This window comes from Lactuca sativa, chromosome 6 (genome assembly GCF_002870075.4).
Source record: "Lactuca sativa cultivar Salinas chromosome 6, Lsat_Salinas_v11, whole genome shotgun sequence".
NCBI lineage: Eukaryota > Viridiplantae > Streptophyta > Magnoliopsida > Asterales > Asteraceae > Lactuca > Lactuca sativa.
In genome coordinates, this window is record NC_056628.2 from 200793629 (window position 1) to 200818097 (window position 24469).

Here is a 24469-nt window from a genome sequence, read left to right on the forward strand (position 1 = left end):
AATGGTGTGAATGATGTTGGATCATCAGATGGAAGAAACAAGACGTGTACTTCAACAATGTAAGGACGAACTTACTGTGCCAGTACGCCATGCACCTTCTCATGAGATAAATATCGGGGTTGCTAAGTCAGTCAAAGATGTGATCAACGGTAGTATCGTCAACAAGGTTGAAGTTGGCAAGAAGAGGAAATTTGAGGGGTCTTCAAGGTCTGACAAGAGCAACATGTTTTCGAAATCTAGAAAAAGAGGAGGTAAAGAAAAATGGTGTGCGAAATGCAAAAAGGAAAACTCTAGGAAAAGTGGCGAGGAAGTGACATGTTTTAAAAGTGGAAAGCATTGGCATTACGCCGATGAATGTACATTCAACGAAAGGTTATGTTACGCATGTAATGAAGAAGGTCACTTCATGCAGGACTGCCCGAAGAGGGAAGAACCTACAAAGCCAACTGTACCACTAAAGCATTATGAGAGATGCGACGAAGAGGTGACTTGCTACAAATGTGGAATGAAAGGTCATTACGCCAACAAGTGCACATCTGACAATAAGGTGTGCTACAGATGTAACAAAGAAGGTCATTTTTCTAGAGATTGCCCAAAGAAGAATGAACCAACAAAGCCAAAGGCATTCCACACGATCCTCGATGAAGCAGAAAACAATGCGAGGATTCAAGAATGAAGACTTCATATCAAGATATAGTCTTTATCAGGAAGTGTAACCTATTAGAGGCATAGTATAGGGTGAATATAAATATAAATTACACTAACATAACATTGAGTGTAATTTAACTTAAAAAGATTCCCTAGTCAAAAGTTCAGAATTTCATTGGTAGAACTCCGACCTGCTAGCTTCAAGATGTTGGGCTCTTAGGAACTCAGGGCTTCGTCAGATACTTAAATTAAGGGAAAACGAGCTCAAAGTTGAAAGAAAATCGAGAGGATGGTGTGAATGTCGAATGAGGGGTTGCTGCCTTTTATAGGCTTGAATTCGACCTGCACGCCACACCGTGCATTTGGTCGAGTTGGGTGACATGGATCCAACAGGTGTGTGACACGTGGCGAAAATATGGTGGTCTGCATCGAATGTTTGTGCCTGCAGGAACATGCGAGGATTTTCAGTTTCGTCAAAAATTCATATCTTCTTCATATGATCTCCATTTTTGATGAGTTTTATATCAACGCGTAGCTATCGACAAGATCTACAACTTTCATATAGACTTCATCGACTAATTTTGACTTTATTTTTAAAGATATATATTTAACATGCTTAGACTGTTAAAGTTCGTTAAAGATTCATAACTCTCTCATATGGTATATGCTATCGTCTGTCTTTATATTTACGGATATGTATTGACGAGTTCTTTAACTCTTGTTTAGATTGTTTTTCCTAATAATCGACCGATTTTAGTTTCGGTTTCTAAGCCGTATACTGCTATGCTGAAATATTAGAAAAAACATAATTTCTCTCACGATGTCAGATTTAGGCGTTCTTTATATGCACGAAATCCTTGTCACATATACTATAACTTTGGTTAAGATTATTTATCCTAAATAATCTTCTATTTAAAATTCGTTTTCAATGCTTATAATATCTTGATCGACTATCCCGAATATGCGGGTATTATAAATTCATTCTTCTTGTGGATTTCAAGTGAAGACACATGTGTTTCAAAGTTTTGTGTTCTTCCTTTAGCCGAGCAACTCACATTTGAAACTTCTGACTTATGTTCTTTATAGATACAAATCCTCAGAATTATTCACAAACATGTTTAATCATCCACATTTTTCTAATTTTTGGGTCTCTCTGAGGTTTGCATTTATTTTGTTTGGGCTGGTTAAATAAGGTCTCGGGCCACCTTCAGACAAAAAAGAGTTTCAGATCAGAGATCTGGACCATTCTCTTCCGACCTTGATTGACGAATAAATGATTGTGCTTCGGAAGTTCGGTTCTGCATTTCGGTTTATCAACATTATGAGTCTTCAGCAACAATGTATTAAACTTATGTTTAGTGTTTGTTAAGTTCAATAAAACATCACCAAGTCCACTCATGAACCAAAAATAATATCCTTATTTTTATTGGTAGATGCTCACATCAAGCAGGAGTGTGCGATGCTCCATCAAATCTGATATATTCTCTTGCCCGATTTCATGATTAATCTTTTTTTTCATCTTTATTGCATTTTCAAGTTAAAATAAGAGGATAAGCATGTACATCCAAATCTAATTTTATTATTTGAGTTTTGATTTTAGAGACATTTTAAGATGGAGATTTATTATTTATGCGATGTGACACTGATTTTTGGTCTTTACTAATAAAATTTTTGGCATTGCTAGATGTTCTCTAGATCCAGATTATTTACTTTCAGGCTTTATTTTTGTTGATATAGCATTCTTACCAACAGGTTATTCTTTCAGAGATTTTTGGTGTATTATGATTCGAGATCAGAATTTGAAGCCTTTGTGTGATCTAATATTGAGATCTTCAGTTCAATAGTCGTAGGGTAGACTATAAACCTGATCGGTAATTAGACACTGATTAGATTTGTAGATTGGGATTCATATTTATGCTCAGAGTTGGTTCCTATAAATGTTCTTTGATGTTAAAGATTCCATTTCTAGATTCATAGATCATAACCGCTTCAAATTTTTAGAGGCTTCTAGTACCAGAGCTGCAGTCAGATGTCTGCTCTTTTATCACTATTTATTACCCTCATCATTTCTGAGCATTTAAAAGGAGATTTTTGGAGCGATAAATGCTGTACAGTGCTAAGTGATAGTTAGGATGGAATACTCCCTTGTATGAAAAGCATATTCCATGCATTAGTATATAAAGTGGGGTGTGTGGTCATTTGTAAGTGAGCACCTATGTGGAGTTTAATTAGAGAGTGTGTGGCTGGGAACTCTCCCAAGCCATGAGTATTGTTCATGTAACATTTTACATATCTATCTATGTAGTATTAGCTTACTCACTTATTTATCATGTTCATAATTTTATCTTCATGATTATTATTATACCCAAGGTTCTAAAAAGCTCGCCATGGCTCCGCCATGGCACGCCACGACTCCAAGGCTTGCACCTGCCGCCAAGCTTTGCCAAAACGCCGCCTTAACTCATATATGTGTATAAAAATGAATAATAGTTGAAAATACATATAAAAATATTAATTATATAGAAAATTGCCGCCTTAAGTCACGCGTTACAAACGCCATAACTCGCCAAGGCTCGGAAAAGCTTGAGGCTTGACATTGCCACCAAGTCACGCCTTACGTTATTTAGAACTATAATTTATACCACACCAAACCAAATGATAAATGGTCTCCAATAGGCATCCCTCGATTTTTAGCTCACATAATATGTAAAATCCCAGGTAGATTTGTCTCTTGTCCCTCGTTGGGATATTACTAATTCCTTATCCGTTCATGGGATATCACAAATTCACTCATTAAGTCATATACACTTGGTCATATTTTATGACCCAAATGTTGAACATTGTTAGAGAATAACTCAGCTGACAAGGCCTCTTAACACTCCATACAGGTTCATCATATTCGATGACTCAAAACATTGACCTCTTCAGAAAAACAACAATATTGGCAAGGAACCCCAATCAGTCCTCATGTGCACCTGTAGACTAATTGTTTAACTACTAGTATCTATTTACTATGCGATATCTAATCCCATATTAACCATTATAGAATATTATACATTCTTTGACACTACTTTGCAATGGTGAAACCATCCCAATAGTGTTTCCTTTATCCTAAACTTGATTCTCAGAAAACTTTATGATTCCATTATGTCAAAATGAGAATCATGTGTCTGTGGTGATTTTTGCCCATAACACTTCATTAACATTATATGCATTTAATCTCGACTTCAACATTCTGTTTTACTAGTTCACAGGTTCAAATAAATTCACCTTTTCTATCTTCCAACACATTTTCCATATGAGATTTTAGGAAGTCCATCATTTATTTTATTATCAATATGGTAACTATCATCTCACATTCTATCAATTTCTTATCCTCACAAAAGAGGCTTACTTTCTAATACCTATACTTATACCTTGCCCAGTGAATACACACTCATATGAAGTTTTACTAAATCAAAATTACCACATCGTGACCATCTCTTGGTCATGTCGCGTCCATAGTCACTATATACATATAACAATGTACTTATCTTACGCTTTTCATATCCTTTATGATCATGCCATAATGTCAAACTATATTACCCAATTTTCACTATAAATTCCTATAAGTTAAGTTGCACTTACTATGCTTGTAGCACCTGGTTTCTGGTACATAAAATTTATCTTTGTATTTTCATTTTTAGCTTTGGACTCGGCGAGTTGTAGGTCCGACTCGCCGAGTAGAGACGGGATCCGGAGCGTGTTTAAGTTGGCGACTCGGTGAGTCCATATTCCGGACTCGGCGAGTCACCGCTGTCTGATGAAACCCTAATTCCAAGGGTTTGCCCCCTATTTAAGCTAGCTTGTGCGGCCCAAGCTCGCCCCCTTTCACCCTCAGAGCGCCCTACATCAAACCCTAACTGGTTTCTTGTGATATTGAAGTGATTAGAGTGTTTCCTTGAAGTTTTTGGGAGAAGAAAGAGAGTGGAGCAAGAAGAGGAGAAGGAGACCAGATATCTTGGTGCTATTTCAGAGTTCTCTGAGGTATATCTCTACTCCATTCTGTTTGCATGCTTAAAACCCCATTAGAGCACCTTTTGAGCTCTTCTTGAACCTTTTTCCAAGCTTGTGCATGAAGTAGAATTTGTAATAGGTTGATTATCCACTAGATCTAGTCATGTTTGAGCTCCAGAAGCTCAGATCTATAACCTTTATGGGAGTAAATTGCTTGAATGTCATAGATCTACCTTCTTAGCCCTTATTTCGCCCTTAATCCCCATTCTATGCATTTCTACACGTAAAGTTGGAAACTTTACGTGAAAATCCTGCCCTAAGAACCCAGATCTATGAATGACATGAGCTGGATCCAAGCAGAATCGCGTGTATAGTTTTTGCATGTGGCCGACTCGGCGAGTCGTTCATCTGACTTGGCGAGTCGAGTCGCGAGTCCCTGAGTTTTCACCCTTTTCGCATTTGCGGGTTGGGAGTAGTGAGCCCTTGGGTGTGACTCAGTAGGTCGGAAGCCAGACTCACTCATGAAGTCACTCGGCGAGTCAATGCCATGACTCGGCGAGTTCGACGCAAACTTCTTGTCTCAAGAACAACTCAGCGAGCCACAGCTTAGAGTGTTCATCAGATGATGATAAACTCGGCGAGTTGTTCATACAACTTGGCGAGTAGGATGAAGGACTATTAGCCTTGGGTATAGAAGAAAAACTCATCGAGTCTACGTCTAACTCGACGAGTAGAGACGGAATTATGGTCAGACTAAGGGAAAGGGACTCGGCGAGTTGGCAAGCCAACTCGGCGAGTCTGGTCAACTGGCAGTTGACTTTGACTTGACTCTTGATTTGGTAAATGGTCAATTTACCCTGAAGTCAGTAAGCAGTATTTGACTAAGGGTTTTGTGGGAATTATAGCCGGAGGATTTCCGGAGCGGCAATAGCAGCAGACAGTCAGTTCCCACACTGATCGACAGTGACTTTGAGGTGAGTTTCCTTCCAGTAGTAATGGGTCTAAGGTGCCAAGGCCGGTCCGTATAGACGAGATGTTAGTATTAGAGTGTGGGGCGAGCCCGTATCTCTTGGTTGAGTTGATTATGATATATGCCAGTAGGATAGAGATGTCTATACTCGTTGTCTGTGTGATACTTGTATATTATGGGTTAGCGGCTGAGTGTGGGCGAGGCCCGTATCTCTTTGAGAGTGGAGTGTGGGTGAGGCCCGTATCTCCCAGATAGTGGAGTGTGGGCGAGGCCCGTACCTCCCGACTAGCGGAGTGTGGGAAAGGTCGGTATCTTCATGAGTGTTGGCGAGGCCCGTATCTCCTAGCAGTACATTGTATGCTTGCATGGTATAAGGTATTATGGGGGAACTCACTAAGCTTCGTGCTTACAGTTTTCAGTTTTGGTTTCAGGTACCTCTTCGTCGAAGGGGAAGGAGCTGGCGCGGTAGCGGTACATCACACCCTCACCTGCTTGTATTCCGCATTATGACATCTACCTCGGAGATTGTACTCTGACATTTTTATGATTATTACAATGTTTTCTGACATGCAACATCTTTTGTGAAATGAAATGGTTGTTGAATGATTTATCTCTAAATGTTTTGCTAAGTACATGTTTTAAAAAAACGAAATTTTTGGCTCTTATTTTTGGGATGTTACAAGTTGGTATCAGAGCCCTAGTTTGAGGGATTCGAACACACCTTCGGGGGTGTTTGAACTCAAATCGAGGGATTAAAAGATTTTGGAAAAAGAAATGTTTTCTAAGAGGCTAGTAAGGGTTCTAAGAAAGAACGAAGTTTGTGATGTGCGCGACCGGCCAAGCTCAAGTAAGTATTCCCCAAAGTACCCATACAAGCTTATGTTATGCTTATCGGTTTCAGTATAACAGCATGCTAGAATAGGACTAAGGATCTAGGAGTGATGCCTTATGTGCCTGCTATATGTGCTTCAGTGTGTGAAAAGTTGCATGCTAGAATTGAGTAGACAGCAGTAGGATGGCCTGTTAGGTTATTCCTGATAGTGCGAGTTTAGCATTGTATGCTAGTTCAGTTTTTCTCTACGATGATAGAGTTGCTTGAGATTGTTTCCTTTATGTCCAAATGATGTTTGCTTTGTGCTATGTGGGATTTGAAGTGATGGGAGCTAGCCGTTCGGTGAATACGGTAAAGTCACTTGTGATCATGGTTGAATAATCTCAGAGTGTTGGATTTGACCCTATTGCGTAGCTCTTATGTGAGTCCTAACCGTGGCAGGGAAGAGTCCCTCACTCGAAGGATTATCCGAGCCTCGTCACATGTGATTGTATTCAGGTAATAGCTAATTGGCATCACCAAGAGGCCTTCAGCAGCTGAGGACTGGGTTGGGTGGAGTCATAGGTTTCCTAGGGTAAGCCTCGGATAGGAGTAGCAGAGATCAGCGTTAGTGAAAGGGACCTGGTGGAGTCAAGGCAGTCCTTGGAGAAGGTACGGGTAGATGTGGAAGGTAGTATAGGCCCGTATTACTGAAAGTAGAGGATTTGTACCCGAATCGAGGAATGCCAAGATAAGACCAGGGAAGTTGTAGTAAGTGTGATTCCTCCAGAGGTATCAGTATCGCTAATAGTTGTTATTTCGTTTGTATTTTAGAATGGTGGTACTACGTTCGAGGCCAACAGTTGGCAGTATAGGAGAGGGATCGGGTTCTGGATCATGTTCCGAGCTAGTGGATGAAGGGCTACGTGAGTTCATCGCGTCTGAGATCACCAGAGGCATCCTTGAGTCGACCCCCATCATCTTCGGGTCGATCAAGGAAGGGATATTGGAGTTGATGGAGGATTGCCTCTGGGCATTCAGGAGAGACATGGCATCTGTCCAGTCGGGATCTCACACGCTGTCCTTCAAGGACTTTCGGAGCAGTGGTGTGCCGGATTTTCACGGGGCAAAGGACCCCATAGCTGCCAGGCGATGGATTGCCGACATTGAGTTTGCACAGATGATTAGCTGCTGGCCCTGAGGGGTCGAAGGTGAGGTTCGCAGTAGGGTGTTTACGAGATCGAGCTAGGGATTGGTGGGAGTCCGTGGGGGATATATTGGGAGCCTCGGCTGTCGAGGCTACGACTTGGTCAGACTTTGCGACCAGGTTCAGGGCGGAGTTCTCGCCAGCTGTCGAGCTTCAGCAGCTGGCCAGAGAGTTCTTGGATATGAGGCAGACGACGGAGACTGTGGCGGAGATCACCACCAAGTTCCGGGAGAGGGCATTGTTGTTGCCCCAGTATACGGTTAATGAGGATATGAGGAGGACCCGTTATCATGACATGTTACGGGCTGACATCCGGGAGCATGTTAGCTTTTCAGCTTGCCCTACCCTGGAGTCCATGATTGCCAAAGCAAGGGAAAGGGAGATTGATTTAGAGCACATTTGGAAGAGGAACGCAGAGGCGGGGCAGGTGGTTGGGGCTTCGGGGAAGAAGCCCAAAGGATCAGATGGGTGGCCGAAAGGCCAAGGAGGACCGGGCCGTTGCGGGAAATGCGGCAGGACGCATGAGGGAGCATGTTGTCACACCCCAAAACTGATAACGGCGGAATACGTTTCGGGGTGGAGGACGTCGTGTACAGTATCATCACAATTGCATAATAGTAAAAACAAGAAACATACAACCATTGCATTACATAGTGAGTTTATTTACAAGTGTGTTTTGTAATGTTCAACAAACACCAAAAAGTAATACAAAAATAAGAGATGGATCTTGTATGCTCCACCTTCTCCAAAATGTTGCACCTGTACCTGTCTATCTTTGACCTAAGGATACAAGTTATTTTGAAAACGAGTATCAGCATAAAGCTGGTGAGTTCATAAGAATTTAGTGTGAGTTTTGTATAAAAGGCATTAGAACTGATAGTATGAAAAGCTGCAATTTACGTTCATAAGTAGTAGAAAACCCTAGAAAATCCTATATTTTCCAGAAAATACATTGTAAGTGAAAAACCTTTAAGAAAGCATGAAATTTTCATCTTTGAAAACCGTTTATTGTAAAAGTATATTAGTGAATCTGCAATAAGGAATGTTTTAAAATAGGTTATGCCTGTAGTCAGTAATAGAGGTGCAGACTTCCTTTAGTGTTAGATACTTGTTTACTTCGGGATATTAACTTAGCCTTTAGTTTAGTATTTTAGTGTGGATATAGTGTATTACTTGTATGCTACCGATATTGTGAATAATAGAGGACCCCATGACCTTCCCGGTCATGCACAGTGTAGTGAAGTAGCAGCATCCCTAGGCCTGCACGACCCGGACTGAAATTAACAGTCGGGATGTAATAGCGTCTGCCCCGTATAGATCTATACATGTAGCGTCGTTCTCCTGTTGGAAAACTCTGGGCGTAGTGTGTAGCGAATAGAGTATCTCATAGTGGTTTAGTGTGTTATCTCCTGATTAGTGCTTTCTCTTGTATTATAGTGTAGTAATCTTTTGTATAACTCGTAGAGTGTTCTCTTATTAGTGTATAGTATCGTAATAGAGTGTATTATAGTGTGTAGAGTAGTAGCTATAGCGAGTAGTAGTGGCCTTAACTATACCTATTATAGTTAACTTAGTGTGTATGGTTCCTGTCAATTTAGTGGATTAAGCATCGGATGAAATGAAAATACTCGTATCCAACACTAATATACATGATATATAACTAAGAAATCAACGACCGTCGGACGGATAACAACTACCCTAAGCCCACAATCAAACAAGAACAGGAAATAAGGCGAGCTATCGGTCCTAAGTCCTTCAAGTCTTACTTATATAAATATATTAGTGTGGTTACATTTTATAAGGAATTTATTTAATAAAAATCTTGTCAAAAGGGAACATTTAGAAAATTGTTTATTTATCCAAAATAGTTTTGAAAACGAAAATCCTTTTATAAAACATAGTGGTAAATCAAATATGATAAAACATAATGGTAAATCAAATGTGATTTGAACTACGGATAGTGAATCACATGTGATTAATTTCCATAAACATGTATAATTGACTTGTATCCCCCCCTAAAACATATAAAAACATTTGAAAGGTTCATTAAAGGGGTATGAACTCACATGAAACCGAGTAAATCGGGTGAAAGTGTCGGTTGAGCGTTTTTTACCAAATAAGGACTTGTGCACCTTTTAAGACCCTAATATCATATGAAATATGTATTTTACAAGAAATTAATCATTTTGTGCTTTTCTTTAAAATATTTAGATATTCTAGCATTGATTCGGGGTCTTAGGGCTTAGAAGGGGTTACGGGGAATCGTATAAGGCCAAATAGGGGTTACGGGGGAGTCCAAGAGTTTACTCCCTTGGAGTTTATGGCCCAAAGGCCAATCCTTGGGAGTTTACAGCCGTAAGCCCCTAGGCTTGGCCGTAAACTCTTGTTCTCCTCCAAAAATGCATGTTAAGGCCTTAATTCGATTCCCTATTTTTCTAGTAAATGCCTAGGACCAATTTGGAGGGTTAAAACCTTCATTTGGGTGAATTTAGGGGAGTTTACTGTCCTAGCTTAGGCTTGGGCCGTAAACTCCATTTTGTTCCTCAAAATGAATTGTTAAATGGTCCTAAGCACTCCCTTAAATCTTAGCTAAATTCTAGAATGCCTTAGGTGAGTTTTTGGGATATTTTGACATGGGAATTGCGTGTTTACGGCCTAAGCATACGCTTGGGCCGTAAACTCCCTTTTAGGCTCTAAAATGTGTTGCTTTATGCCCTTAAACATTTCCTAAGATCATATCTAAATTCTATCATGCCTTAGATGAGTTTTTGGGGCAATTTAACATGGAAAATGGGTGTTTACGGCCTAAGCACAAGCTTGAGCGGTAAACCCTCTTTTAGACTCTAAAAAATTATGTTTTGATGTCTAAACTCATCCAGGCAATTTCTTTATTAGTATACAAGCTTAAAGGAAGGAAAAATGGGACATTTGGCCAAGTTTTGGGCGTTTACGGCCTAAGGGGCTTCCTAGGCCGTAAACTCCATGTTTTCTACTAATTCTTGTGATTTTTGTGTTCTAAATACAATGGAATATGTTTAGAACAAGATAGGGAAGAAACTCTTACGTTAGGAAGCCGAAATTTGCGGTTTTCGGGGTCGGGATCGAGTCTAGAGAGAGAAAGTAGTGAGAGAGTGAGAGGGTGGTAAAGAGTGTTCAAGTGGTATACACTTCCTTTTTATATGCCTCGGGTATTGCACTCGGTACACGGCTACCCGATGCTAAAGTTTAATGGGGTTAAAAGTTTTTACCCGGGTGAGGTGGTTGAAAGGTAATATAACTTTATTAGGTTAAACGGGGTTAACAGTTACAAGTTATATTTACTTATACTAAAATGATAATGTCAAGAAAATATAAATAAATAGATGTTTATTTATTGACGACTCCAAATATTTCAGAAATTAATACATAACGACGAATTCCGTTAGTGAAAACGGGATTATGTAACGACAATAAATTTGGGTTGTCACATCATCCCCCCGTTAGGGGAATTTCGTCCCGAAATTTAGAATTCTTACAGATAAGTATTATAAAACATACTAAGCGAAGAGATGGGGATATTTGAGTTTCATTTGATCTTCGCGCTCCCAAGTAAATTCCGGTCCCCGCTTGGCGTTCCACCGAACTTTCACAATTGGGATGCGGCTTTGTTTCGTTCGTTTTACTTCCCGATCCATAATCTCCGCAGGCTCTTCCACGAAGTTGAGGCTCTCATTGACCTCGATCTCGTCGAGGGGAATCACGAGAGTCTCGTCGAACAGGCATTTCTTCAGGTTTGAGACGTGGAAGGTAGGATGTATGTTACTTAGCTCGTGGGGTAGGTTGAGTTTGTAGGCTACAAGGCCGATTCTATCAAGGATCTCAAAAGGCCCTATGTACCTCGGGTTCAGCTTTCCACGCTTTCCGAAGCATATCGTGCCTTTCCAGGGCGAGACCTTCAAAAGGACTCAGTCTCCCACCTGGAATTCAAAGGGTTTTCTCCGTTTGTCTGTGTAGCTTTTCTGTCGATCCATAGCGGCTTTTAATCGTTAGCGAATCTGTACAATCTTTTCGGTTGTTTCTTGAATAATCTCCAGACCAGTGAGAGCGCTATCAGGAATTCGTCCTTTAGCTAACTGAGTTTCACCCACCTCAGCCCAGCTTAGAGGGGATCTGCACTTCCGGCCGTAGAGGGCTTCGAATGGAGTTGCCTTGATGGTCATATGATAACTGTTGTTGTAGGAAAACTCCACAAGAGGTAAGTGTGTATCCCACGATTTACCGAAGTCGATCACACAAGCTCGCAGAATATCTTCTTGAGTTTGGATCGTACTCTCACTTTGTCCGTCAGTCTGCAGATGGTAGGCTGTACTCATGTCCAGCCTCGTCCCTAGCGCCTTTTGTAATGATTGCCAAAATCTAGAGGTAAATCTACTATCTCTGTCCGAGATAATAGATATAGGGACGCCATGCAGCCGCACTATTTCCTTTATGTATGTTCTTGTGAGTTTCTCCATCTTGTCCGTTTCCTTGATGGGTAGGAAGTGCGCAGACTTGGTCAATCTATCGTCGATGACCCAAATGGTATCCAACCCACCCGCTGTCTTGGGTAGCTTGGTTGTAAAGTCCATTGTAATCCGCTCCCACTTCCATTCCGGTATCTCTGGTTGTTGGAGGAGTCCTGATGGCTTTTGATATTCGACCTTGACCTTCGCGCAAGTAAGGCACTTGCCCACGAAGGTGACAATCTCCGCTTTCATGTTAGGCCACCAGTATAGCTTTTTGAGATCCAGATACATCTTATCTGAACCTGGGTGGACAGAGTAGCGAGTGTTGTGTGCTTCCCTCATGACCAAGTCTCTGAAACTTCCATGGCGCGGAGTCCAGATTCGGTCCATTAAGTAGTAGGCTCCGTCACCCTTGTCCTCCAAACTTTTATCCATTCCACGTAGGGATTCTCCCGCCACATTCTTAGGCTTTAAGGCTGCTAGCTGAGCCTCCCTGATCTGCGTGGATAGATGCGAACGGATATTCATTGTCAATGACTTGGTTATTCGTCCAGAATACTCCTTCCTACTCAGGGCGTCTGCTACTTCGTTGGCTTTCCCCGGGTGGTATCGGATTTCGCAATCGTAATCACTGTGTAGTTCGACCCATCGACGCTGCCTCATGTTGAGTTCTTTCTGGTTCAGTATGTGCTGGAGGCTTTTGTTATCAGTGTACACCACGCTCTTCGTCCCATACAAGTAGTGTCTTAAGATTTTTAGTGCGAAGACGACCGCTCCCAACTCGAGGTCGTGAGTAGTGTAGTTCACCTCATGTGTCTTTAGCTGTCTTGAGGCGTAGGCGATGACCTTACCTCGTTGCATCAAGACACAACCTAGCCCCTGATTTGATGCATCGTAGTATACAACAAAATCCTCTGTCCCTTCGGGAAGGGATAATACCGGTGCGGTGCATAAAGCTCGCTTCATGGTCTGGAATGCCTTCTCCTGTTTCTCTTCCCAGTCAAATGATACACCCTTCTGTGTCAACATGAAGAGAGGCTTCACAATTCGAGAGAAGTTTTGGATGAATCTACGGTAGTAGCCAGCGAGGCCTAGAAATTGGCGAATTTCTGTAGGCGTCTTCGGTGCTGACCAGTTCTCAATAGCTTTAATTTTGGAGAGATCCACGTGGATTCCTTCTTCACTAACCACGTGTCCTAAGAATTCAACTCTTCGAATCCAAAACTCGCACTTAGAGAACTTCGCATATAACTTCTTTGATCGTAGCGTTTCCAGGACTCGTCGCAGGTGATCCTTGTGTTCTTCCTCGCTTCGAGAGTAGACGAATATATCGTCAATGAAGACGATGACAAACTGATCTACATATGGACGACACACCCTATTCATCAAGTCCATGAATATTGCGGGGGCGTTAGTCAGTCCAAAGGGCATCACTACGAACTCAAAATGCCTGTAACGGGTTCGGAAGGCTGTCTTCGGGACATCTTCCTCAAGCACCCGTAACTGGTGATACCTGGATCTAAGATCAATCTTGGAGAAGTAACTTGCTCCTTGCAGTTGGTCGAATATATCGTCGATACGAGGGAGAGGGTAGCAATTTTTGACCGTGAGTTTATTGAGTTCCCTATAATCGATGCACATCCGAAACGATCCATCCTTCTTCTTCACGAACAAGACCGGAGCTCCCCTAGGTGAGAAGCTCGGTCTTATAAAACCCTTGTTGAGCAGTTCGTTGAGTTGACCGGATAGTTCTTGCATTTCGGCAGGCGCTAGACGATAGAGAGACTTAGCTACGGGAGTAGCTCCTGGGACTAGGTCGATTCTGAACTCAACCTGACGTTTGGGAGGTAGACCTGGAAGATCCTCTGGGAAAACATCAGGGAATTCGCATACAACGGGAATGTCCTTTGGATCTTTCGATTTCTAGCTAGTGTCGACAACGTGAGCAAGAAAGGCGTGATATTCCTTGCGCAAGTATTTCTGAGCCTGAATACTGGAGATGATACGAAGGCTCGTACCAGGTTTATCTCTATAGATCAATAGGGTTTCATGATTTGGAAGACTCAGGCGAATGGCTTTGTCGGAGCATAGGATATCGGCGTGATGAAGTCTCAACCAGTCCATACCAACAATGACATCGAAATTTTTGATTGAGACTGGTATAAGATCGATTGGAAATGGGTGATCGTCTAACGTGAGGGTACAACCTATGTAGATTTTTTAGAGCTTTCAGTCTTCCCGTTAGCCATTTCTACGACGAATGTTTCTTTTAGTGGTTGAGGAGTTTGTTTGAGTAAGTGTTTAAAGTTATGTTTTATGAAGCTTCTTTCTGCACCACTATCGAACAAGACACAGGCATAAGAGTTGTTGAGAAGAAACGTACCCGTGACTACTGTGGGATCTGCTACCGCCTCATTGTGACCAATAGCGAGTAGTCTTCCAGTTCCCCCAGCATTCGCAGCCTTCGGACAGTTCTTCTTGAAATGACTAGCTTCACCGCAGCCATACCACGTCGGGGTCACTCCCGAACTGGGAACTTGCGAGATAGGTTTGGGAGGGGCCTTGCAAAATCGGACAATATGGCCTTTCCAGACGCAGTTGGAGCACTGCAATTTACGGCAGGGGCCGTGGTGGTGGAAAGGACATTTGGGCAGATTCCCACTATAAGCTTTTGGCGGGGCAGGTGGTGCTGGAGTGGTGGCAGCATGGACCGCCACAATTTGCTGGTCCTTGGAGGAGGTTTGAGTTTTTCTTGCCTTTCTTCTTATCCATACGCTTCTTCTTTCTGTCAGATGGATCTGGTGGTGCAGTGGTAGTTGTGGTTGCTATCGCTGGAGTGGAAGAGATCTCGTGGTTGATCAGACTCTGGGCCAATTCCTTGGTGCTGTCAAAGGTGGTAGGGCATGAGGCTAGAACATTTCCTCGATACGGGGGCATTATACCCTAGATGTATCGTTCGATCTTTTTGCTTTCGGATGGGATCATGTTGGGACACATAGCCGCCAAGTTGCAGAACCTGGCCATGTAGGCTGTTATGTCAGTCCCTTTCATCTTGAGGTTCCAGAGTTCCTCCTCAAGTTTCTGAATTTCTCCCCTAGGGCAGTATTCCTTCCTCATAAGATCCTTTAAAGTGTCCCAGCCCAGGGCATTGGCTGAAACCAAGGAGAGTGCACTGACATGGCTGTTCCACCATGTCAAGGCCCTGTTGGTGAGGGTGGCAGTAGCGAACTTGATTTTGCTCTCTTCGGGGCAAGAGCACATTTCAAACACAGCTTCGGTTCTTTCGAACCATTGAGACAATGCCAGGATTCCTCCGGTACCATTGAAGAAGGTAGGTTTACAATTCATGAAGTCCTTATAAGTGCATCCCTGCACTCGTTGATGGACTTCATGAAACCTGGAGTTACCACCGCTTGCGTCTCCGGAGTTCATTTAGGCCATGGCTGCTGTCACAACTGTTTGGAACAACACTGGATCGAACTGCGGAGGAGGAGGTGGTGGAGGAGGGGTTTGAGTTGCTGGTCTTCCTCTTCTTGGACGCTTTCGTGGAGGCATCTTTCACTGGAAGATCATAGAAATGATAGCAATAGTAAGAGTCTAGTGCAAATGTGAATAGAGTGTTTCATGGATTAAATCAGCATAATCCAAGATCAGAATGAGAGTCATAGCAATAGAGTAATCAACTGCCAATATACTGGTATTAATGATGCAACACAAGTTCATGAAAATTGACCTAACAGTAGGTCTTACATCAAACCATAAAGAAGATGTTGGCAGTTTAGAGGTCTAGTTAGAGTATTTTTAAGCTAGAAATGTTTACAGACAAAAGATCTACGGAACATAGAGAGGAAAGGCTAGTCCTTTAAACAAAAGAGTGAGGTAACTAGACGTCTTCTACTGGCGACGGTTACTTGATGGGCGAATCCTCAGATCCGCTAGCTGACGCATAACTTCTTGAAGGTGTCGATCATGAGTCCTTTGGCGTGCTCGGAGTTCCCTAACTTCGGCTCAGGATGCGGCCAGCTGATGCTGCAGAGCGTCGTTGGTCCTCCTTGTCATGTCTATGGCTTCTTCGAGTTGGGGGATGCGAACCGTGTTGAGATTCGAGTTGGCATCCACTTCTACAACTCGACCAATAGCAGCTTGACCCTGCTCGACATTCCTGGCAATCCTTCGAATCATTATGGGAAGAACCCGATCCGCTGATCCTCCTTCGCTTATGTTGTAGAAGCTTCGGTCTCCATTGTAAGGTAAAGGCTGGCCCTGCTCCTCGCTCCATCGGTGCAAGGATATGGCCCACATAGGAGTGGGACCCTGAAATGCCGAACGGGGGTTAGGGTTCGGAGCTTCAGGAGGTTGGTTGTTAACTTCTGGTTCGGAGCTCGAGCTATCCGAGAAGCCTTCAGCATGATGATCATCCAAAGGGATCGGGTGATCATCGTCTGACTCCTCATCGAGCCATCCTCCATTGCCCTGGTTTGGATAGTACGGATCACCGGGATGGTGGAAGCCAGCCATGCTATCTACGCGAGAGAGGGGAAAGGAAAGGTTAATAGACGTACTACTCAAAGATACTTATAAGATGAATCGTTATTAGTCGACCCAATACTTGCGTAGTGCATACCGATTACATGTAACCGAAGCAAGATAGTCCTTCGAATAAGCAACCCTAACTTCAGACCCCCAATCAAACAAGAACAGGGAATGAAGCAAAGGCTACAGATTCTGAGTCTATAGCATCATAGTCACATGTAACCGTGGCATATCCACTTAGCAACTATTGTCCTACAAGTAATGACGCTTTTAGTTATCACATACGTATGTTTTAGAGGTACAAAATACTCCTATAGTATTCTTATGGTAACGTTATTGTGGTAGTGTTGGTAAGTTTTTAGACTTGTTGCAACACCACAACCAAGCTTAGGCACATGCTAGTCACTCCAAGGAAAACCTAGTTGATCAGGCTACATCCCCCCAAATGTGACTATATATCTCTAAGCCCAATTGTGCTATCCAACAATCTTAATACTTTTGTTTTGTTCTAGGGTGATACTGACTTTTGTGTTTTATAGTGATGTGTGTATACATATACTTAGTTAAATCTTTTAGATACTTAACAATATATATTCTTGGTTAGAGTGTTTTAGTCCCGAAGTGTTTATAGTTTGTATATCTTTTATAGGTTGATATACTTGATTCACTATAAACAATGCTCTGATACCAATTTGTCACACCCCAAAACCGATAACGGCGGAATACGTTTCGGGGTGGAGGACGTCATGTACAGTATCATCACAATTGCATAATAGTAAAAACAAGAAACATACAACCATTGCATTACATAGTGAGTTTAATCACAAGTGTGTTTTGTAATCTTCAACAAACACCAAAAAGTAATACAAAAATAAGAGATGGATCTTGTATGCTCCACCTTCTCCAAAATGTTGCACCTGTACTTGTCTATCTTTGACCTGAGGATACAAGTTATTTTGAAAACGAGTATCAGCATAAAGCTGGTGAGTTCATAAGAATTTAGTGTGAGTTTTGTATAAAAGGCATTAGAACTGATAGTATGAAAATTTGCAATTTACGTTCATAAGTAGTAGAAAACCCTAGAAAATCCTATATTTTCCAGAAAATACATTGTAAGTGAAAAACCTTTAAGAAAGCATGAAATTTTCATCTTTGAAAACCGTTTATTGTAAAAGTATATTAGTGAATCTGCAATAAGGAATGTTTTAAAATAGGTTATGCCTATAGTCAGTAATAGAGGTGCAGACTTCCTTTAGTGTTAGATACTTGTTTACTTCGGGATGTTAACTTAGCCTTTAGTTTAGTATTTTAGTGTGGATATAGTGTATTACTTGTATGCTACCGATATTGTGAATAATAGAGGACCCCATGACCTTCCCGATCATGCACAGTGTAGTGAAGTAGCAGCATCCCTAGGCCTGCACGACCCGGACTGAAATTAACAGTCGGGATGTAATAGCGTCTGCCCCGTATAGATCTATACATGTAGCGTCGTTCTCCTGTCAGAAAACTCTGGGCGTAGTGTGTAGCGAATAGAGTATCTCATAGTGGGTTAGTGTGTTATCTCCTGATTAGTGCTTTCTCTTGTATTATAGTGTAGTAGTCTTTTGTATAACTCGTAGAGTGTTCTCTTATTAGTGTATAGTATCGTAATAGAGTGTATTATAGTGTGTAGAGTAGTAGCTATAGCGAGTAGTAGTGGCCTTAACTATGATGGGTTTTAGCCATAAGAACTTTCCTATGTGCGCATGCAAAACCCTAATGCTTGGATCTAGGCTTTCTAATAAACATGCTTTGAATCCAAGTCTTCTAATGACTAATTAGGTTAAATAACAACATTGAAACATATCTAGAATCATACCTTTGAGTTCCTTGTTGATCTTGAGGTCTTGGAGCTTCTAGAGTCACAAATGTCACTCCTCTAATGGCTTACAAACACCAATAGCAAGAAGAATGATTTAGGAGAGAGGAGAGGTGAGGAATTCGGCCAGGGTTCTCTTACTTTAGGAGAGGTGTCGAATTCCCTATGCCATGGGGTCTATTTATACTTGTAGACTCCTTAAGGGTTACAACCTAAACCCTAATAAGATAACTTAGACTTTAAGTTAATCCATATCCTTTCCTTGATAACCCTTTGGATGATTTTGGCTTATCCTAGCCCTAGAAATCGTCCAATCCTATATCAATAAGGATTTACAGTCTAAAGTTTAACTATCAAAAAATTGACAGTTTATACCCCTTTATTTAATCTCTTTAAGTCACCAAATTAATTCTAATTAATTCTATGACTTATATTAATCAAATAACAAATATATTATTCATTATATTATTCTCATAATATATTAATAATATTTACTCTCTCATAATAAATCATCCTATCAAGTTGCTATGGTGAAGGCAACCCAAAAGGACCATGCACAACTGGGTCAAATACTTGCCTAATATAGTTGCAGCCTTTGACACTATTCCAACAAACTATACCTATTATAGTTAACTTAGTGTGTATGGTTCCTGTCAATTTAGTGGTTTAAGCATCGGATGAAATGAAAATACTCGTATCCAACACTAATATACATGATATATAACTAAGAAATCAACAACCGTCAGACGGATAACAACTACCATAAGCCCACAATCAAACAAGAACAGGAAATAAGGCGAGCTATCGGTCCTAAGTCCTTCACGTCTTACTTATATAAATATATTAGTGTGGTTACATTTTATAAGGAATTTATTTAATAAAAATGTTGTCAAAAGGGAACATTTAGAAAATTGTTTATTTATCCAAAATAGTTTTGAAAACGAAAATCCTTTTATAAAACATAGTGGTAAATCTAATGTGATAAAACATAGTGGTAAATCAAATGTGATTTGAACTACGGATAGTGAATCACATGTGATTAATTTCCATAAACATGTATAATTGACTTGTATCCCCCCCTAAAACATATAAAAACATTTGAAAGGTTCATTAAAGGGGTATGAACTCACCTGAAACCGAGTAAATTGGGTAAATCGGGTGAGAGTGTCGGTTGAGCGTTTTGTACCAAATAAGGACTTGTGCACCTTTTAAGACCCTAATATCATATGAAATATGTATTTTACAAGAAATTAATCATTTTGTGCTTTTCTTTAAAATATTTAGATATTCTAGCATTGATTCGGGGTCTTAGGGATTATAAGGGGTTCCCGGGAATCGTATAAGGCCAAATAGGGGTTACGGAGGAGTCCAAGAGTTTACTCCCTTGGAGTTTACGGCCCAAAGGCCACTCCTTGGGAGTTTATAGCCGTAAGCCCTTAGGCTTGGCCGTAAACTCTTGTTCTCCTCCAAAAATGCATGTTAAGGCCTTAATTCGATTCCATATTTTTCTAGTAAATGCCTAGGACCAATTTGGAGGGTTAAAACCTTCATTTGGGTGAATTTAGGGAGTTTACGGTCCTAGATTAGGCTTGGGCCGTAAACTCCATTTTGTTCCTCAAAATGAATTGTTAAATGGTCCTAAGCACTCCCTTAAATCTTAGCTAAATTCTAGAATGCCTTAGGTGAGTTTTTGGGATATTTTGACATAGGAATTGGGTGTTTACGGCCTAAGCATAGGCTTGGGCCGTAAACTCCCTTTTAGGCTCTAAAATGTGTTGCTTTATGGCCTTAAACATTTCCTAAGATCATATCTAAATTCTATCATGCCTTAGATGAGTTTTTGGGGCAATTTAACATGAAAAATGGGTGTTTACGGCCTAAGCACAAGCTTGGGCCGTAAACCCTCTTTTAGACTCTAAAAACTTATGTTTTGATGTCTAAACTCATCTAGCCAATTTCCTTAATTAGTATACAAGCTTAAAGGAAGGAAAAATGGGACATTTGGCCAAGTTTTGGGTGTTTACGGCCTAAGGGGCTTCCTAGGCCGTAAACTCCAAGTTTTCTACTAATTCTTGTGATTTGTGTGTTCTAAATACAATGGAATATGTTTAGAACAAGATAAGGAAGAAACTCATACGTTAGGAAGACGGAATTCGCGGTTTTTGGGGTCGGGATCGAGTCTAGAGAGAGAAAGTAGTGAGAGAGAGTGAGAGGGTGGTAAAGAGTGTTCAGGTGGTATACACTTCCTTTTTATATGCCTTGGGTATTGCACCCGGTACACGGCTACCCGATGCTAAAGTTTAATGGGGTTAAAAGTTTTTACCCGGGTGAAGTGGTTGAAAGGTAATATAACTTTATTAGGTTAAACGGAGTTAACACTTACAAGTTATATTTACTTATACTAAAATGATAATGTCAATAAAATATAAATAAATAGATATTTATTTATTGATGACTCCAAATATTTCGGAAATTAATACATAACGACGAATTCCGTTAGTGAAAACAGGATTATGTAACGACAATAAATTTGGGTTGTCACATCATCCCCCCGTTAGGGGAATTTCGTCCCGAAATTTAGAATTCAAACAGATAAGTATTACAATACTACTAAGTGAAGAGATGGGGATATTTGAGTTTCATTTGATCTTCGCGCTCCCAAGTAAATTCCGGTCCCCGCTTGGGATTGCACCGAACTTTCACAATTGGGATGCGGCTTTGTTTCGTTCGTTTTACTTCCCGATCCATAATCTCCGCAAGCTCTTCCACGAAGTTGAGGCTCTCATTGACCTCGATCTCGTCGAGGGGAATCACGAGAGTCTCGTCGGACAGGCATTTCTTCAGGTTTGAGACGTGGAAGGTAGGTTGTATGTTACTTAGCTCGTGGGGTAGGTTGAGTTTGTAGGCTACAAGGCCGATTCTAGCAAAGATCTCAAAAGGCCCTATGTACCTCGGGTTCAGCTTTCCACGCTTTCCGAAGCGTATCGTGCCTTTCCAGGGAGAGACCTTCAAAAGGACTCGGTCTCCAACCTGGAATTCCAAGGGTTTTCTCCGTTTCTCTGCGTAGCTTTTCTGTCGATCCCTAGCGGCTTTTAATCGGTCGCGAATCTGTACAATATTTTCGGTCGTTTCTCGAATAATCTCCGGACTAGTGAGAGCGCTATCAGGAATTCGTCCTTTAGCTAACTGAGTGTCACCCACCTCAGCCCAGCACAGAGGGGATCTACACTTCTGGCCGTAGAGGGCTTCGAATGGAGCTGCCTTGATGCTTGTATGATAACTGTTGTTGTAGGAAAACTCCACAAGAGGTCAGTGTGTATCCCACGATTTACCAAAGTCGATCACACAAACTCGCAGCATATCTTCTAGAGTTTGGATCGGTCTCTCACTTTGTCCGTGAGTCTGCCGATGGTAGGCTGTACTCATGTCCAGCCTCGTCCCTAGCGCCTTTTGTAATGATTGCCAAAATCTAGAGGTAAATCTACTATCTCTGTCCGAGATAATAGATATAGGGACGCCATGCAGCCGCACTATTTCCTTTATGTATGTTCTTGTGAGTTTCTCCATCTTGTCCGTTTCCTTGATGGGTAGGAAGTGCGCAGACTTGGTCAATCTGTCGACGATGACCCAAATGGTATTCAACCCACCCGCTATCTTGGGTATCTTGGTTATAAAGTCCATTGTAATCCACTCCCACTTGCATTCCGGTATCTCTAGTTGTTGGAGGAGTCCTGATGGCTTTTGATATTTGGCCTTGACCTTCGCGCAAGTAAGGCACTTGCCTACGAAGGTGGCGATCTCCGCTTTCATGTTAGGCCACCAGTATAGCTTTTTGAGATCCAGATACATCTTATCTGAACCTGGGTGGACGGAGTAGCGAGTGTTGTGTGCTTACCTCATGACCAAGTCTCTGAAACCTCCATGGCGCGGAGTCCAGATTCGGTCCATGAAGTAGTAGGCTCCGTCACCCTTGACCTCCAAGAGGTTTACTGAGTCTTCGGGCATGTTGGATTGCCCTTTAGAGGTAGAGATTGCCGATGGTCTATCGGTGCGAGCATCAGCGGTGTTCAGGGATTGTGTTTTGAGGTTATTTGAGGAGCGCTATTTGGTGGATTTGGTTCCCATCCCGTTGCGGGGGAACAAGGTGATTATAGGTATGGATTGGTTGAACCCTAATGGGGCGGTGATAGATTGCGCATAGCAGCTAGTGCAGATCAGGACCCCGAGTGGGGGAGAGTTGGTGATTCATGGCGAGAGGCCACAGCGCGGACCTGCAGTATGTTCAGTAGCGAGAGCTAGGTGGTATCTTCAGCAGGGTTGCGCAGGATACGCCGCGTATGTTATGGATACCCGGGAGACGGGTAAGGCGACGGCGAGTGAGGTTCCTGTGGTGCGAGACTAGCTGATGTGTTCCCGGAGGAGCTTCCTGGGATACCTCCGGAGCGTCAGGTGGAGTTCAGGATCGATCTAGTTCCTAGTGCGGCTCCAATAGCCAAGGCACCCTATCGGTTAGCTCCTCCCGAGATGCAGGAGTTGTCTACGCAGCTGCAGGAGCTACTGGACAAGGGGTTTATTCGACCGATCAGTTCACCCTGGGGAGCCCCGATCCGGTTTGTGAAGAAGAAGGACGGTTCGCACCGGATGTGTATAGATTATCGAGAGCTAAATAAGGTAACGGTGAAGAACCGTTACCCACTCTCGAGGATTGATGACCTCTTTGATCAGCTGCAGGGAGCATCTTGGTTCTCCAAGATCGATTTGCGTTCGGGTTATCATCAGATGAGGGTCAGAGAAGAGGATGCACAGAAGACCGCGTTTCGGATGCGCTATGGCCATTATGAGTTCGTGGTGATGCTGTTCGGGCTCACCAATGCTCCTGCTGCGTTCATGGACTTCATGAACAGCGTGTGTAGACCGATGTTGGATCGGTCTGTGATAGTTTTCATTGATGACATCTTAGTTTATTCCAAGACACAGGAGGAACATGAGGAGCATCTGAGGGAGGTTTTGGAGACCCTGAGGAGGGAGAGCTTGTACGCCAAGTTCTCCAAATGTGAGTTTTGGTTGCGAGAGGTGCAATTTCTTGGGCACGTCATCAACCAGAACGGGATTTCAGTAGACCCGGCCAAGGTGGAGGCCGTGATGAGGTGGGAGGTTCCGAAGTCTCCATCCGAGATTCGAAGTTTCCTAGGATTGGCAAGCTACTATCGGAGATTTATTCGGGATTTCTCCAAGATAGCCGCACCCCTGACACGGTTGACTAGGAAAGCCGTGGTCTTCCGTTGGGGGCCTGAGCAGTAGGTAGCGTTCGAGATTCTGAGACAGAGATTGTGCAAGGCGCTGATCTTAGCCCTGCCCGAGGGTGTAGAGGATTTTGTGGTATATTGTGATGCGTCGATCTTAGGCTTAGGTGTAGTATTGATGCAGAGGGGGCATGTCATTGCTTATGCCTCGAGGCAGCTGAAGCCTCATGAGGCAAACTACCCGACGCATGATTTGGAGTTGGGGGCGGTGGTTTTCGCCCTCAAAATCTGGCGACATTACCTCTACGGGGTTCGATGTACCATTTACATGGACAATAAGAGTTTGAGGTACCTCATGGATCAGCCGAATCTGAACATGAGGCAGCGTCGGTGGTTGGACGTGGTGAAGGATTATGATTGTGAAATCCTTTACCACCCAGGGAAGGCCAATGTGGTGGCCGATGCGCTTAGCCGCAAGGCGGCGCCGATCAGGGATATTTGTATGAGGATGATTGTGGTGACTCCGCTGTTGGAGTAGATTCGGGAGGCTCAACAGGAGGCTATGAAGGAGGAACATCGGAAGAGTGAGCGAATAGTGGGTCAAGTCACCTCCTTCGATTATGATAGCCGAGGGTTATTGACACTACACCGTAGGGTGTGGGTGCCATATCATGGAGGCGTGCGCCAGATCTTGATGGAGGAGGCGCACAAATCCT

General features: G+C 42.4%; 1 protein-coding gene across 1 annotated transcript; it reads left to right on the forward strand.

The window, feature by feature from the left end:
- The first annotated feature begins 223 nt into the window (after nt 1-223).
- Nucleotides 224-676, forward strand: LOC111914091 (uncharacterized). Its single transcript, XM_023909826.1, has one exon. It carries the CDS (start codon nt 224-226, stop codon nt 674-676), a length of 453 nt encoding a protein of 150 aa, XP_023765594.1.
- The last annotated feature ends 23793 nt before the right edge of the window (nt 677-24469 follow it).